Source organism: Lytechinus variegatus, chromosome 4 (genome assembly GCF_018143015.1).
Source record: "Lytechinus variegatus isolate NC3 chromosome 4, Lvar_3.0, whole genome shotgun sequence".
Taxonomy (NCBI): Eukaryota; Metazoa; Echinodermata; class Echinoidea; order Temnopleuroida; family Toxopneustidae; genus Lytechinus; species Lytechinus variegatus.
Genome location: NC_054743.1, coordinates 19615031 through 19632094, shown reverse-complemented (window position 1 = coordinate 19632094; position 17064 = coordinate 19615031). Strand labels below are relative to the sequence as shown.

General features: G+C 35.9%; 1 protein-coding gene across 1 annotated transcript; it reads left to right on the top strand.

Annotated features, from left to right (window-relative positions):
• The first annotated feature begins 5301 nt into the window (after nucleotides 1-5301).
• Nucleotides 5302-15927, top strand: LOC121412872 (ankyrin-1-like). The gene is made up of 4 exons (XM_041605635.1): nucleotides 5302-5376; nucleotides 11267-11358; nucleotides 12308-15386; nucleotides 15841-15927. Exons 1-4 carry the CDS (start codon nucleotides 5302-5304, stop codon nucleotides 15925-15927), a joined length of 3333 nt encoding a protein of 1110 aa, XP_041461569.1.
• Nucleotides 15928-17064: the final 1137 nt, after the last annotated feature.

Below are 17064 nucleotides of genomic sequence, written 5' to 3'. Positions count from 1 at the left end.
GGATTGTCAATCCGGGGTCATCCGTGTACAGTCCGGGACTACCGTGTACACTCCGGCTACTCATCCGGCGCCATCCTTGATGTACCGGCATGTCCGGGAGAAAAATTGAACATGTTCAATTTTTCATCCTGGAGTACACGGACTGATAATCATCCGTGTTCATCCTTGTAGCATCCTTGTACATCCGTGTAGCTACCGAATGCATCCGGAAGGCTCCTTGTAAGAACCGGGTGATCCTTGTTGATACCGGCTTTATCCGGGGTCAAATGTTTGTATTGTTTGCGTACATGAACAATAGTCCGTATTCATAACTAGACAAGACCAATATTGGGAGAATTTGAATTCAAGGAGCATTTTGGGGTAAAAGTTGGGAACTGGTCTATTTCACCTAATTTGAAGGTGCTGAATCTGATAAGACCGGTTCCTAAGCCTATTTTTAATGTCTTGACCACCTAATTTGCATAAACAAAATGGCTGCCAAATTGACCATTTAAAATCTTATTTCTCAAATATTCTTTTATAATACTCGCTTTCATCGGCATGGATACTGCAAAATCCTGCATACATAACATGTACCATTCGGGAAAATTTGTTATTTCTGTTTGCGGCTAATTAATTATGCAAATTTATGCATATTTTGCAATATTATGTATAATTTGATAATTACACCTAAAAAGTTTATCATTTTGGGTACAAATAGCATTTGTATCATTATGATAATTGTTTGGCCCTTAAATATAATATTTAGGTCAATTTTTCTATGTATTTTATCGTCAGAATACTTGCCTAATGCACTTGATATATCCCAGTACAGAATGTGAGCAACCGTGAAGGTCCGTGTAAAGACCCAGTAACATCCGTGATCATCCGGGTATTCCGTGTTGGCTCCGGGAGCATATCAAACAGGATCCCTATTGCTACCTTGCCTATCCTTGTAGACTCCGTACTTTTCCGTACATATCCGTGTTAATAACCAGTTAACTCCGTACTCACTCCGGGAATGCTAGGAAAATACAAATTTGGCACCCCGGATCATCACGGACTGAGATCCGTGATGATCCGTGTTGCATCCGTGAAGGTGTAAAAGGTGCTTAACACACGCATACACCACACCCTCCTAACATGTGCCTCGTATGAGATTAAAGAATATAACCTATACAGATGTACTTGATATCTATGATTGTTTGTAAAAGGTTTTTTTCCCATAATACGATTTGTATTGTATAATTCATTGTGTTTTTCTTCAATAATTTTTTGTCAGAACTAACAAAGAAGGTAGAAATATGTATATTGTTCTTTTAAATCATCTTAAGTGTGATTCTGCAACCCAGCTTTGCAGGCCTGAACTTATTACAAACATTATTGCTGCCATCCAAAATTACAAATACCGACACTGAATCACTGGTACATTGTTATTAATTCATCGTTAAAGAGTAGAGATTTAATCATGCGTGCTAAGTGTAGCTGGTTCAGGTTGTGATGTGCGTTTCATTCATTATGAATACTTTTCTGACATTTCAATTCTTCCAGTCTACACCCAGACGTATTCAATGGTGCTGGTTTGCAATCCCTAGACACAATATCATAATGAATGGAAAAATTATTTCATGCGACAGATTCAAGATAACCAAAAAATTCAAGTGATAGACTCATGATAAATGTCTGACGAGATAATACAGGAGTCAATCTCATTGGTTGAGAGCAATCGAATTATTGACTCTAAATATGACCTATGAATATCGGCGATAAAAGGGAAATAATTAACTATTAAACAAACACATGAACACCGCATCAGCAAAAAATATTCAATACGGAAGGCTCATATTTCTTACTGTTTTTGAAGCCAGTGGGATCACAAGAATTAATAACATTTCGTGTCTCTGCTTCATGCGAATCAAATTGATGAATCAACCTTGGCAAACTTGTCATGCCTGTTAAAAGACGATTGTGAATGCCATATTATAACCCCGAAGTACAACTTTTGACAACTGACAGCAGGGCAACAACCGATATTAAACACACTTTTTTCTAGAGATGAAAGAGGTAAGTGTTGCAATGTATTTAAGAAAGTGTTTTCCAGTGTAAAGCTTAAATGAAAAACGGTTTCATTACAAAGCAGATTAGTAAATAAAATATCATTTGATGCGGACAAACAAAGTTTAATCACAACACGCGAAACAGTGAAGTTGTTTTGTTGGAACTATATTCGAAAAAAAGATGAAAAGTGCAAATGCAACATTGAAATCTGTCATATGAATTAATCGTTTTTGTTTCAGTTGACATTGGGGTGAAAAACTAGAATGTTTCATATTTATTTTCATGTAATAAAATAGAAAAGAAATGATGAGTGGGTGACGTCACCAGTCTCCTAATTTGCATACTGACCAGGATGAGCAGATAAATGTTTTGTTAAATTAAGCAATATTTTGAAATTTCATAAATTTCTTATTTTGCATTCGATTTTGATGAAATTTTCAGTGTTATTTTTTTATTCAAATCAACTTTTTCTTAGGGTGGACTTGTCGTGTAAGGGTGAAAGTGGCAATGTTTTGTACCCTTCAGTCCGTTTTCAACGCAAAAATAAATACATTCTACAGTTAAATTGCAAAGTTGCACTTACATGTATCATGGGTTGCAACGAGCATTTTGAAGACCACAAATGAACAATAAGGTGTATTTCAAACTCTTTCTTTTTACTTAGGGCTTAAATCCGCACAGAAAACTCTGCTGCCAGTCTCACCTTAACGTTGCACACTTAAATCTGTTTAGTGTACACGTATGAGATGAGACAGCAGATAAATCCTACAAAAATGGAATTTATTCGTCATTTATAAATATCCAATGCTCACAGTAATACGTTTTTTCAATAAATATCAAACTTAAACTTAAGCCATAAGTATTTCTTTGATATATAGTCAGCATACCGTACTTTGTGCAATTTATTTTTTTCAGATGAAATTTGTGTTTTAAATACATTTTCAAGTGTCTTGACATTCTAGCATTACATGCTTTCATCTAAATGAAGGATGAAAACAAAATAAAAATGATTGCACTTTTGCTGATTAGTCCATAAATTATAAATTATTTGACACGATATGCCTACAATTTCTGAAAATAAAACAAACAGGAAATGTTGCCTGATATTAATTTTTGGCATAGTGAGGAATTACATATTTTTTTTCTCAATTTTACAGTTTTGCGGCTAAAGGTTATATATCTAACACAAATTATGATTATCTACTTATGATAAATATGCACGGTAATAAACACAGTGGGTCATTAAAATGATTAAAAAGATCATTTTTTAGTAATGTGGTGGTATAAAGTTATGATATATTTCGACGAGGCATTCGTCCGTATGAAATGTTAACAATGAGGTCCAAATCGTGCAAGAAATGTGAAAATCCGCACAAGTTGCGCTTTCCACGGTCGTTCCAGGTTTTAGGTATATTTTTAGTAAATAGTGATTATGTAATTATGAAATCAACTGAATTACCTAGAATATAAGATAATGTCATAAATATATTTCCTCTGTTGATAAATTCATCGGAAGATGAAAATTTGCTCATCTATAGGGATGATCCAGACTGGGGATATTTAATCTTTAATAATAATAATATATGATATTTATATTGCGCACATATCCACATTGATAGGTGCTCAAGGCGCTCCGTTATTACCCGGCTAAGCTAGGTGTTCATAGCGCACACAGCTTCTAAAGGAATTACTTCCTACCGGTACCCATTTACCTCAACTGGGTTAAGTGCAGCACACTGTGGATCAGTTTCTTGCTGAAGGAAATTACGACATGGCTGGGATTCGAACCCACGACCCTTCGTTTGAAAGTCCGAAGACCAATCCACTGGGCCACAACGCACAACTTTATATAGCAAAAAAAATCACCGTGCAAATTGCTGAAAATTTGATCAAAATTGGATAAAAAATAACGAAGTTATTGAATTTTAAAGATTTGCATTATTCCAGTGAAACAGTCCTAGGCATATCTTCATGAATATTCATTAGTGCCCCCACTTTTTGAAGCACTGAAAAAGTGCCCGTTGTTACACAATAAAAATACCCCCTCACGAACTTGTACATTGCCCCTTCCATTGGAAGATCACCAGTTTTAGGTGTTTCCAAGTGCCCTTACTCGTATAAGCGTATTTTTTTTCTTAAAAAAAATGCCTCTTTATGGACGTGTTCTGTGCCCCTTTCACCGAAGAAGGACCAGTTTTATTTGTTAGCACGTGCCATATCTCGTACAGTGCCAACTTTCACCAACAAATTCCCCCTCATGATCGTGTTCTGTGCCCCTTTCACCTGAGATGGACCCGTTTTATGCTGAGCAAGTGCTCCCTTGCATTCTTGTAAGTGTCTTTCCCCGAATCAGTGCCCCTTTTTACCTATAAAGAAAAGTGCCCCCCACGAACATGTCCTGTGCCCCTTTCACATGAGCAGGACCTGTTTCTATGTGTTAACGAGTGCCCCTTTGCCTTCTCATATAGGTACCTCTTCTTCATATCGGTTAAATTGTCCACTGAAAACCATTCTTTTCCTGCCCAATGAGCGCCCGGTTTCTTTACTTAGCGCCGTTCTGCTTACTTCTGCAAGTGCATAATGAATGAAAAAAATAATCCTACGTGCCTTAAGATTCATGAGTCATGTGAGTGGGTTAGAGAAGTATTTTTTTCTTTATTTTAAGATCATTGAAAACTCACATTTTTTAACTGCAGATTTTCACAAAATTCACCAAAGATATGCACAAAATCTGACAATTTCACTTACTAAAATGCATAAGCGCCTCAATGATAAGCTCGGTCGCTACGCTTTCGATTTTTTCCAAACAGTTTACGCGTGCTGCCCCCGGCGAAAAAAATCAGCATACGGCCATGTTTAAGATAGTGCCTCAGTGCCCCTTTTTCCTTTGCCCCCTTACTTTCAACTTATCTTCACCACCCCTGATCATGCTGATGTGTGCATTTATTTACTCTAATCCATGCAGAGTTGTTCACTAATCTGTATGAAAGAGGGAAATTCACCTTCTTATTAGGGTGCGGAGTAAATTGGTGGTGATAGTTCTACATATTGCTTGTTGGTGTGTACCTAATAAACTATATTGTTTTTAACTGGGTTCATTTTCCAATATTTCTACTATGTAAAGTATGATGAATTGTTAATTCACTTTGCTAGATCATATCCTCACTATTAGATAATTAGATATAACTAATATCAAACAGACTGGATATTGCCGCGGTTTGACACCTTTTGGTCACTTCTCTCTTTGTACAGATGGGGTCTACAATGGGGTCACTTCTGTTCAAGTCCACAGTGGAGGAGGAAATAAGTCATGGAGGTATTGCACAGAATAAAGCAAAGGTAAGAACATATATGTTATATAGGTTTTTGGAACCAATCGTCCATATAGGTATTTCATATGTCCGTGTTCATGAGCAAATGTCCGAATAAGAATATGGATGTCCGATTAGGGATTTCAAATGTCCACGTAGGTTCAAAGTGTCCATATAGCTAAATCAAATATCCGATTAGGGAAATCAAAAGTCACATAGGGAACTAAATGTCCAATTAGAGAGTGAAATATCCCACTTGAGAAAACAAATGTCGTATAGGGATCTCAATTGTCCACTGTTTGAAATAATGATGACTCGAACGTGATAACTTCACTTGTTCATCTTTCGCTTTATCATTTTCTGTCACTCACTTTCCCTTTTTCTTCCTGCTCGATCTATCCATTTATTTGGCAAGGGATATCGCCCCCCTCGTTTCACAAGTTTGCTGACCTCCTTGATTTTTATCCTTATTTTTATTTATTTATAATTTTTTTTTTTTTTTTTGGGGGGGGGTCTTGCCCCAGTATGTTTCCATCATCTTATTCATATATTTTTTGTACATATTTATATATTTCTTCCCTTATCATTCTACCCCGCCCCTGTTTTGGAGCCGTTTATGTCTTGGTGGACATGGAGTGCCTTTTTGTATCAGGCTCGTTTCTCTTCCTTCCATTCATTCCACCTTTTCAACTTTTCCTTCTCTACTCATTTGTTATAGGCAAACAAACAAATGTCATATAGTGATTTCAATTGTCTCTTTGGGTGTAAAATTTTAAGTTTCTTGCATATTCTGTTGTTTATTTACCAAATAATTACATTCATTCCTTCCATTATATATCGAACGCCACACAACATGATCTACAGACAAACTACGGATATTATTTACAATATTTTTTACTCCAACTCAGAATATGTAAATCTAAACATGGCATTTAATTTCATAATTCATATGAAAAACTCATTTTGTGAAAAAGTTTGTTCATTACAGTTATGAAACCTAGGCCTATTTAACTTATAAAAACAATTATAAAGTATTAGTTTATATATTACATAGATAAATTTTCTCAGTCTCTCACCCTTCCCAAACATGTACTTCATCTTCTTGCAAGCACAAATGAAAATTATTTCTATTTATGTCTGTATTTTTAGCATGAATATATATACAACCTTATTTTTGTGCCATATGCTAAATCTTCATCTCTTCATAGTAATGCATGTTAATTCACAACGGTTACATCCATACACTCATTTGCATTACCTGAGGCATAACGTGCAACAATCTTGAATGCTGTTAGAAATCCTCTTAATTATATTTTGGTAATTCAGATAAACGTCTTGGACGATATAATTTTCAATGTTGGATTTGTTTTGAATTACTTTAAGTCGAATTGATTAGATGGGGTGTGTAGTGTGTATCTAATTCGATAAGAAGTAATGACTTTCATAGGACCACTCAGGTGGGGTAGCAATTTAAAATTTTTGTTGTGAAAAAAAAAATCCTCATTATGCAACTAACCTTGATTTATTGAAAGTACCTCCTATTCCTTAACTAATTCAAACAATAGTTATGTCACATTTATTAACAATTATTCATTTTTTCATATCTTTTCCATCATTGGTTAATTACCTTGTTTTAGACCCTAAATGGAAGACTAGCAGGGTGATGCCTACATTGTCAATGTTCGATGAGAACAGATATTTAGACATAACAATCAATTTCAACACATTTTCCTTAAAATAAATGCTATTTATGTTACATTCTCGGTATGAAGCATGTTTGTTTCTGTTAAGCTTTCAATAAATTTTCAAGTATTTCCCCCTTTTTCTTTCAATAAACTAAATTGTAATTGTTTTTTTACCCTGTTGTTCGAATAATCTTTACTACTGAACAGAATTTCGATACTTAATGTGTACATTTGTCATACATTATAAGAAAAATGCAATTTCTTTTCAGCATCATAAGCAAATGGACATTTGAATTACCTAAACGACATTTGATTTACCTAAACGACATTTGATTTACCTATGTACGACTTGATGTCTTAATTTATGCATGATTATGTTACATTTGCTATTGAATGGATATTAGAATTCCCTATGGACATCTTATTTACCTATTAGGACATAAGATTTGCAAGATGGACATTTGATTTACCTATTGAAAATAAATTCTTTTGTGCGGCCATTTGACTTCTCTAAGGACATTTTATTCATCTATTGGGATACAAGTTTGGCTAATGGGACATTTTAATTCCCTATTGACATTTGAATTACCTAATCGGACAGTTGCTCTGACACGGCGGACAATTGACCTGGAAAACCTATAAAAAAGTTGCGTTTGTAATATAAACAATAGAGGTATCTGAACACAATACTTCCTTAGCATTATGATTTTTAAGCTTTTTTCTATAAAGGGATCCACTTTTAAAGCATATTTATTCATTTTTTCCAGGCAAAAGACAACAAGAATATAATACAAGTGGAAGAAATTACCACCGACTAGTGCCTGAGGATGACAAAAGAAAAACTATTTTCTGTTATGAAGCTCTCCTCACTAGTCGGTCATTTTGCTCAACCAACAGTTGCTCAAATAACAGTTGTATCAGTTTATTTTACATTTGACTGCTATTATCCTCATGTCATATGCAAACAAAATAAAATGTGACCTGCCATCCTCAAACCAACAAAAAATATTAATTTTCCAATGATGAGCTTGAAAAATATTGTCATAAGCCTAAAATCGCCAATAATGTAACTTGAAAATAACACAATAAAACTTGCAAATTACGTATACTTGATTTCACATGTTGGATGTAGAAGAATTCAAACAGAGCTTGGATTTCAAGGCTTTAAATTCCGGATTCACTCTATACATGTATCTATGTGCACACTGTGCAAACTCAGTAAAAATTCCAAGCAGTTCAGAAAAAAACATGGGGTTAAAACACTCCTGCATCTTTGCCTTTTATTTCAAATAATGATAGTGAGAAGAAGAAGAGTAATTTTCCAATTGTAACTTCTTGGAGCTCACATTATTGTTCTGAATATTAACAGAGGATCTTCCTTGGTGGCTTTTGTTTGGGGTGGCTGGTCACAGTATCCTAGTATTAATTGCAAATAATGTAAGGCAGATTGTAAATTGGAGAGAAGCGACAAAGATTGGTCACAGTTTGAAATGCACGAGAGTTCACAATGTTAGGAGTTATGATACGAAATTGGCTGAGAGGGGCTAAAAGGTTTGGTCATGAAGTGATGATCCACCTTCTGTTTGCATTTTAAGCAAAAGGAAATATTGAGCGTATTTTCGTTAGCGCGGGGGGGGGGGGGGCAAAGCAAAAAAGGTTCCCGAAATGTCACAATAGGCATTTCGGTGCAAACGGATATTTTCACCATGTGGTTATCACCTGTGTGAACTATTTGTATGTTTTGTAATAATTAGTTGAGCAAGCCTTTTTGAAATAATTTCTGATTGGTAAGATACATATTCAGATTTTATTTTTTCGCGAGAGAGCGCATCGAGCGAGTGGTTAAAAAAATCAAATCCGGACATTTTATGTAATAAGACGAAAAGTAAACATTCCCAGCATTTTTTTTTATCATGAAGAAGAAATGTATCAAGTGATCTAAAAGATTTTTAAAATTTCCAATCATTCTCCTCCTTTTATTTTATTAACATTTCTTGCTCTTTCTTATCTTTCCGCGTATGTGGTTTCTTTTTTTAATACATATTTTTTGTCCTGGGACAAGAATAATTGTATCGGACACAGTGAATATTTTCTATCTCAAAATAGCTGTGTATTTTGTTAGGAGAATATAGCTTTGTAGATGCAGCTATTTTCTTTTGTGATAGATGATGAACATGTAGATAATCAGGAAATAGCAGATTGTGTCACCCCATGCCCATGAAAATGTAATATCACTTACAATTCTGCGAAGCTGCAGTGAAACAGTGCAGTAAAACTTAGCATTGCATAGCACTTCTAAACCTATCACACGCTACACACTTAACATGATTAAAGTCAGATAAGTCAAGCAATTAGCAATATTATATAGACTTATGCTATTGGCTAATATTCTTCGAATCAAACTGTGACGGGATGAGAAAATTTCCAAAATTTGAAGAGTGAAAATGGACAAAGGGGGAAATAAAGAATGAAGAACTTAGAATCGAGATGGGAACAATATGAGGAAATAGAACGAGAAATACCGTATCATCAAAAGTGTTGTTTGAATTGGAAAAGTTCTTTCCTATGCTTAAATGTTGTTAACATTTTCCATCTCTGGTGGGTGTTCCTTTTATATTTGTGATGAATACATTTGATTAATTTCTTACGAGAGTCCTCGAACATGTACAATACTCCTCGCTCCTTCTGTTAAGAGCCCTTTTTATATTCTAACCACAACCAAGTATTTCCGTGGGCCACGGGAGCCTTTATCATGCAAAATGGATATGTTTCGTACTGTAAAGTTCCATCATGGTGACACATCCTTGCGAATGAGAAAAAGAGAGTTTGCATGATGCTGGTGTAAGAAGTGTTCTTGGAATAAATTTAATTAAATGATACTCTCCTCTGATGGTTGAATTTTGCCCCATGCATGAATTTTCTCTTAACCTCTTAATCTAAATAATTCCAAAGATAAGTCATGCTTCAAAACTGTCTTTGCTCACTCTCACATTTACAGGAAATTTGTCCAATACCCTCCCCTTCAGTTATTGGCTGATTTCATTATGCAATAATATTGACTTAGTATATATCTTTCTATTATCATATATAAGTGACGCAATTGGAAAACAATATTTTGATGCTTGTCATGGACCTGCGGAATAGATTCATGGTCAGTTTTCGGGGATTTTAGATTCTGCCTGAATGATCAAGAGGATGGACCGTTCTCTTTTTCTCTCTGAGTCTTCTCAATTGTTGGCATTTTTCGTTGATATTTGCTGGAAATGTAATAATTAATATTTTCACCCAAAAATTATAACTCTTCTAGCTGTATAAAGTGAGCTAAAAGCAAAAACATACAAAATGGCAGATTAGGGCACATTTTATACGCTAATTGCATAATTGAATAATTAGAAAAACATGAAAAGTTTACTTTAAAGTCTCGTAGTTTACCTCCGGCTTTACGTGCTTGCAAAGTTTCGCGGAGGTTGCGCAATCAGCCGCCGAGTTCGGTATGGGTTCAAATTGACCCCCTGTTTATTATGGTCTACAAATAGCCAAGTTAAATACGGGTTTTAATATTCAGGAAATATATAAATTCTTGACAAATTCCCAAGGCTTAATTTTATAAAATTATTATAATTATTATTATTTTACTTAAGTGTATATTTTCTTTAGATCCAGAAAGGAATCAAGCAAGTATATAGCGCGAGGGAGTTGAGCTACTGAACTCCAGAAAATAGTGGTAGTAAATCCTTGATAGTTTAAATTTCTGGTGCTTTTGCCTTGCATTTTACAAAGGTACACAGGGTTCTGATTTCCTTCATATTTTTTCGGTTTTCCTTTTTTTTTTAGTTTTCTGTGACTTCTCACATTGACACCTCAGGGATTACAAATTTCCTTCAAATTAATGTTTAAGCCTTTACATTGATGTAAACAAAGGAACAAGATCATACCCTCAAACCCCAATAAAACTGAGAGTAATCATATGAGAAAACCAATTATTACCGCTTAGCACATCTTCCAAATTAATGATTTATAATATGTTCGTACCTCTTTTGCGTTTTTGTACTCCTAAAAGTGCCACACTGGGCATGTCCCCTGGAAGATGACTGTGTTATATACATCGATGCATATTTCGGGTTCTATATCATCATCAAATTTTGATAACAAAATATTTTTTTTATTTTTAAGCATTTTATTTAAGAAGTTCAAATTGATTGAAATTCATTATTCTTTCTCCCCTGTTTTCAGTTTCGTGATGATACCTCACAGTTAAAACGAGATTGCAATGACAAAAGCATACTTCCAGACACCGATGACGATGGAGAAATTCAGGACAATACGTAAGTTTCTTTTGTACACTTCTAAAGTTTGAGGAGATAGTGTATCTGCCTACATTGAACCCCGTCTTAAAAAGAGTAGAATATGTGTTGCTTTGTATGAAAAAAATATATTGTTCCTATCTCAATCAATATTGTTTGTGTAAGTTTGATTTGTAAATGTCATAGTAATCGTATACGTCTTTGCTAAAATAATCACTCTATCCGAAATTTTTGATATATTTCATTGTGAATCTGCCATATGTTGGCGAACAAAGTATCCATTTGGTTTACAGTTGAAAGGTTTGTCATCTTAATCAGCCTAATTTTCTTGATAGTTTATTATGAGATCCGAATGTCAACAACGATATTTATCTTTATTTTACTGTGCCCTACTCTCGTCCTTATATCATGTATATTATGAAAATATATAGTCACGATATTAGAACAACATCATACGATAAAATATTCGGTGGCATTTATTCCCATATCAACCCTCATTAACCACTAAAAGTAATTTGGCCATGCATATTTCCTATAGCATTCAAATTCAAATTTATATATTTCACTTCCATCAAACAAAAACAAATTGTATACCATAATATAAACATTAAAAAAAATAATTTCTCAGAATGATAAATTAATTTGATGTTTCTGGTTTACTATTTTTTCATTGTCTTTTTAGTAATGGATCATCCCCATTTTAGGAATGATTATATCTTATACAATCCCAATGTTGAACATTATTAGTGCAAACTGGTATTTTTCTTTGAAATTTCACCCTTTAACACCTCCCCGAGGATATCAAATAAATCTTTTTAAAGCATTAGCATGATAAAACAAATTTATTCGCGTTATAATGATATCAAGAGTCATTATCAAATCTAACTCAATTCGGTAGCACTTCTTATATTCGTACAAATATGAGGTTCGTGGTCATATGTGTAGATAGAACTATGTCTTTTTGTCTCAGGAATTGGGAAACTGGAAAGCTGCAGGTTTTATCAGGAGGTAACGTTTCAACGGAAAATATAAATGGAAGGCGAGAAAACAACACTGGAGGCGGAAAGAGTGGATGCTCAACTGTTGCTCCACCAGGTCGATCTGGCACAGACGAGAAAGACGGAAGTTTGGAGATCCATCAAAGGGATCAAATCTTTCCGGCAAAGACATCTAACGATAATGACGCATCCGTCATGTCCGTGGGGCTGCACGAAATCACTCCTACGATGGAGGTAGCAGAGAACGCAAACGTCTTGAATGTTGAAGCAATTGAGACTGGGCAAGGTCCGCTAGAAAGTATTGCAGTTGCAGATGATATACCCATGGGTGGGGATGCCAATCCATCAAGACGGGAGACAACATCCGATCCCAAAATAGACAGAACTGATGAGGAAGGAAACACACCGCTCTACAATGCATTCGTAGAAGGTCATCTGGAAGGTGTTGAATATCTCATCTCTCAGGGAGCAATTCCGAATAAACCAAGTAATCGTGAACGTTGTCCTCTCCAAGTAGCGGCCGAAAAAGGGTATGGAAACATCGTTAATTTGCTCACCAATCGAGGAGCTGAGATACAGGTGGAATGCGACATTGGTAATACACCAATCCATAAAGCAGCGGCCAAGGGTCATACAGGCATCGTAGAAAGTCTTATTGCAGATGGGATTGATGTAAACAGCAAAGACCAGACAGAATGGACTCCATTTAACGCCGCAGTTCAATATGGCCATCTAGAGACTTTGAAATTCCTACTGAGCAAAGGGGCAAAACAGAATGTACATAACGGTAGGACCCCTCTCTATGCCGCCGCAGAGTTCGGTCAATTAGAAATCCTGCAATTTCTAATTTCCGAGGGAGCTGATATGAAGAGGGAAAACCCATCAGGTCGGATTCCTCTGCACGGTGCAGCTATCAGTGGTGACATGGAAATCATCAAATATCTCATTCAAGAAGGATCTGATGTAAACAAGGGCGCGCGGAAAGGTTGGACGCCACTCGATGCTGCTATTAAATACAGTCATCTAGAGGCTGTCAAATATCTCATGGGCGAGGGATCAGAGCTGAACAGATATGATGGAATGTCCCCGCTCTATGCTGCAGCTAAATTCGGTCACTTAGAAATTGTGAAATTCTTCATTTCTGAAGGCGCTGATGTGAATGAAGAAAATGACTCGGGTGAGATTCCACTGCATGGTGCAGCATTTAGCAGTAAGATGGAAGTCATTAAATACCTTATTCAACGAGGATCTGAAGTGAACAAGGCTGATGCCAACGGTCGTACACCGTTCAATGCCGCCATCCAATACGGACAGTTAGGAGTTGTTAAGTTTCTCATAGACAAAGGGGCAAAGCAGAACGCATGTAATGGCAATAACCCTCTCTGTGCGGCAGCACAATTTGGCCACTCAGACATAGTAAAATTCTTCATTTCAGAAGGCGCAAATGTGAACGAAGAAAATGATGAAGGTACGATTCCTCTCCATGGTGCTGCTAGTCGAGGACACATATCGGTCATGGAATATCTTCTTCAACAAGGTTCTGATTGTAACAAAGGTCGTGACAAAGGCTGGGCACCCATTCATGCTGCGATTGCATGTGATCAATTTGAAGCTGTCAAATACCTACTGAACTATGAAGTAGAGAATAGCAGATGTCATACAAAAAACCTGCTTCATACAGGAGCAAAGTTTGGTCACTTGGACATGATGAAATTCCTCACTTTCAAAGGAGCTGATATTAATGAGACAGATGAATATGGGGCCATTCCTCTCCACTACGCTAGTTATGGAGGTCACCTGAAAGTAATGGAATATCTCATTCAGCTAGGATCTGATGTGAACAAGGCCGATGAGATGGGCTTGACACCATTCAATGCTGCCGTCCAATATGGTCATCTAGAAGCTGTGAAGTATCTCCTGAAAGAAAAAGCAATACAGAACAGATACGATGGAATGCCACCTCTTCACACTGCAGCACAATTTGGCCACTTGGATATCATGGAATTCCTCATTTCCAAAGGAGCTGATATTAATGAGACAGATGAAGATGGGGCCATTCCTCTCCACCACGCTACCTATGGAGGCCAACTGAAAGTAATGGAATATCTCATTCAGCAAGGATCTGATGTGAATAAGGCTGATCTAGAGGGCTGGACACCACTCGATGATGCCATTCAATATGATCATCTAGAAGCAGTGAAGTATCTCCTGAAAGAAAAGGCAATACAGAACAAATACGATGGAATGACACCTCTCCATGCCGCAGCTACAGTTGGGCACTTGGATCTTGTGGATTTCTTCATTTCAGAAGGCGCAAATGTGAACGAGGCAGATGTAGAAGGGATGATACCTCTCCATTGTGCAGCTGCCAGAGGTCATAAAGAAATGATTGAATATCTCATCCAACATCGTTCAGATATCAACGAGCGTAACAAAAGAGGACGGATACCTCATGAAGTTGCAATAGAAAATGGCCAGTTAGAAGTTGCGAAATTACTAGATAATAGACCTACGGACTGTTGCTTTGAAGTTATGTCTTCACCGAATGATCATACTGATGAAGGAAAGCTCTCCGTATCCAGTAGATGGGGTGTGAAAGAAAGTGTTGGAGAGATGCAGTCACGCGCAGAACAGCAAGCCATTCTCCCAAACAATATCGCTAATGGAAAGGACGACATTCTGGCTAACACTGAAAAGAAAAGATGTGATGAAATGTCTTCAAAGCTTCTTTTCGAAAAGACCCATGATTCTGAGGATGAGGGCGAAGAGCATAATTTCTTCTTGTCTGCTAAGTTAAAATCTCCTGACCAACGTGAGGAAAGCCCAATACAACTTCGGCTGGAATCAGAAAAGCAAGACCGGGCAGAGAATAGGAACACCATAACCAACACTACCGATAATCTCATCACGTCTGAATATCGCACATGGAAATACGAAGCATCCAATCCACCCTTTCTTCATGATATGAAGTCAAATCATCGTACAGGGCGTCCATCTGAAGAACCACAATCTGAGCCCTTTCCCTTGATTGACAAGACCAGAGAAACACGAGTGAGTTTTCCAAATTCTGATTTCAAAATTACTTGAAATTCATATAATTCGATGAGGGTTCAGTTCACGTTGGCTTTCGAAACATTATGAGATCCCCACTTTTCTTGAACGGTCTTACAGCTTAAAAATCCCCACCAAATTACACAGGGAAGAACACCGAACGAAACACTTCGTTTCCTTCTCATCGAAGAAAATCATTATTTTTCTTTCGACATAAGTTTTTTAGTCCAACAGAAATGTTATTTATTTCGGATTCCCATTTTACTCACTCGTCTAGATGATTTCCTGATCTTCGAAATATCGTAATCATGATACTCCGACAATTTTAATGAAAACGTGACTTACCTGTATCAAAATTAGTAAAGATACTTTTCCATTGTAAGTTTAAGTACTTATAATAATATCAGTGATCAAAGTTGCCCTTGTTACCAAATATAATGTCACATTATGACAGATTGGAGTTATATGTCGTGATTTCATTTTCCTCACACATGTCACAGGAGCCTTTGTCATCCTGGACATTGATGAACGCCGGCAGTAATCAACCAATGCGTGGAACTTCAGCGAACGTAATCAGGTAAATTGTATGTAGATTTTGTTCTAAAATAGTAATTCTGTGTACTATGTAGCAGTAAATAGCATCTTTTTTTTGTTGGGATAGTCCATCATAGAATAAAAGGGAATTTTAAGAATTTGTTTCTTGTTAGAAAAATCAAACCTGACTTACATTTCAGGATAGAGTAAGAAATGCTTGCAATTTATTAGGGCGGCAGTTAGAAACAAAAAAATACTACGCCGTGTAAGTAATTCGTCTTAACTATTCTCGAACAGTATTTTTTGTTGTCTATATCACGTCCTTGGAAAAACCCCATCAAAATCAGTTCTAATTCCACTTATTACTGTTGCAGAATATTGCGATCATTTTTAGTGAACATATTTACACTATTCACAAGAAAAAAAATGTCTTAATTATTCACAAAATCTTTTTTTATATAGAACTATTTGTTTTCGGGCAGTATTTACCATACCAAATGAATTATAATCTTCCAGTAGCATTAATTTTAAATACGTTTCATCCTCTATGTGTTTTTTATAGTCATGTTTTTTTATATATATATACATTAGTAATATATCGGCAAAAGATGAACCATTTACTTGATCCTTTTTATTTGAAAATAGACGATAGAAGGGAAGGTATTTTATTTGGAATATTTCGCAAAATATTCCACATTTGCATGTAACCTTTGCTATGATTTTTATGCATTTACTGATCATTCTCATAATTCATTTATCATATACGCTACCTTCGTATTATTGATATGCTTCTTAATGTATACATTATTTCGTCAGTAACTTGAAAAACCTACCCGACGTTAACACGAATCTGAACAGAAACATCCTCTCACCCAGTGCATCAGTGAGCACGGTAAGATAATGTTTAAAATTCCTTAGTTTCTTAAGGATAACGCGATTAAGAAAGTTCCGAGTATCCCTATGATTTATATCTTCATTTCAGATCATCTAATTTGATAATGAAGATGATCTGAATCCATAATCGAATTTCGGAACTCGACCATGGCTCAGATTTTTTTTTCTCATTACTTTGTGAAGGCATATTGTGATAGCTGGATATAAATCTGTATTACATTCAAAGATACCGCAACGGTATTTAGGGGAC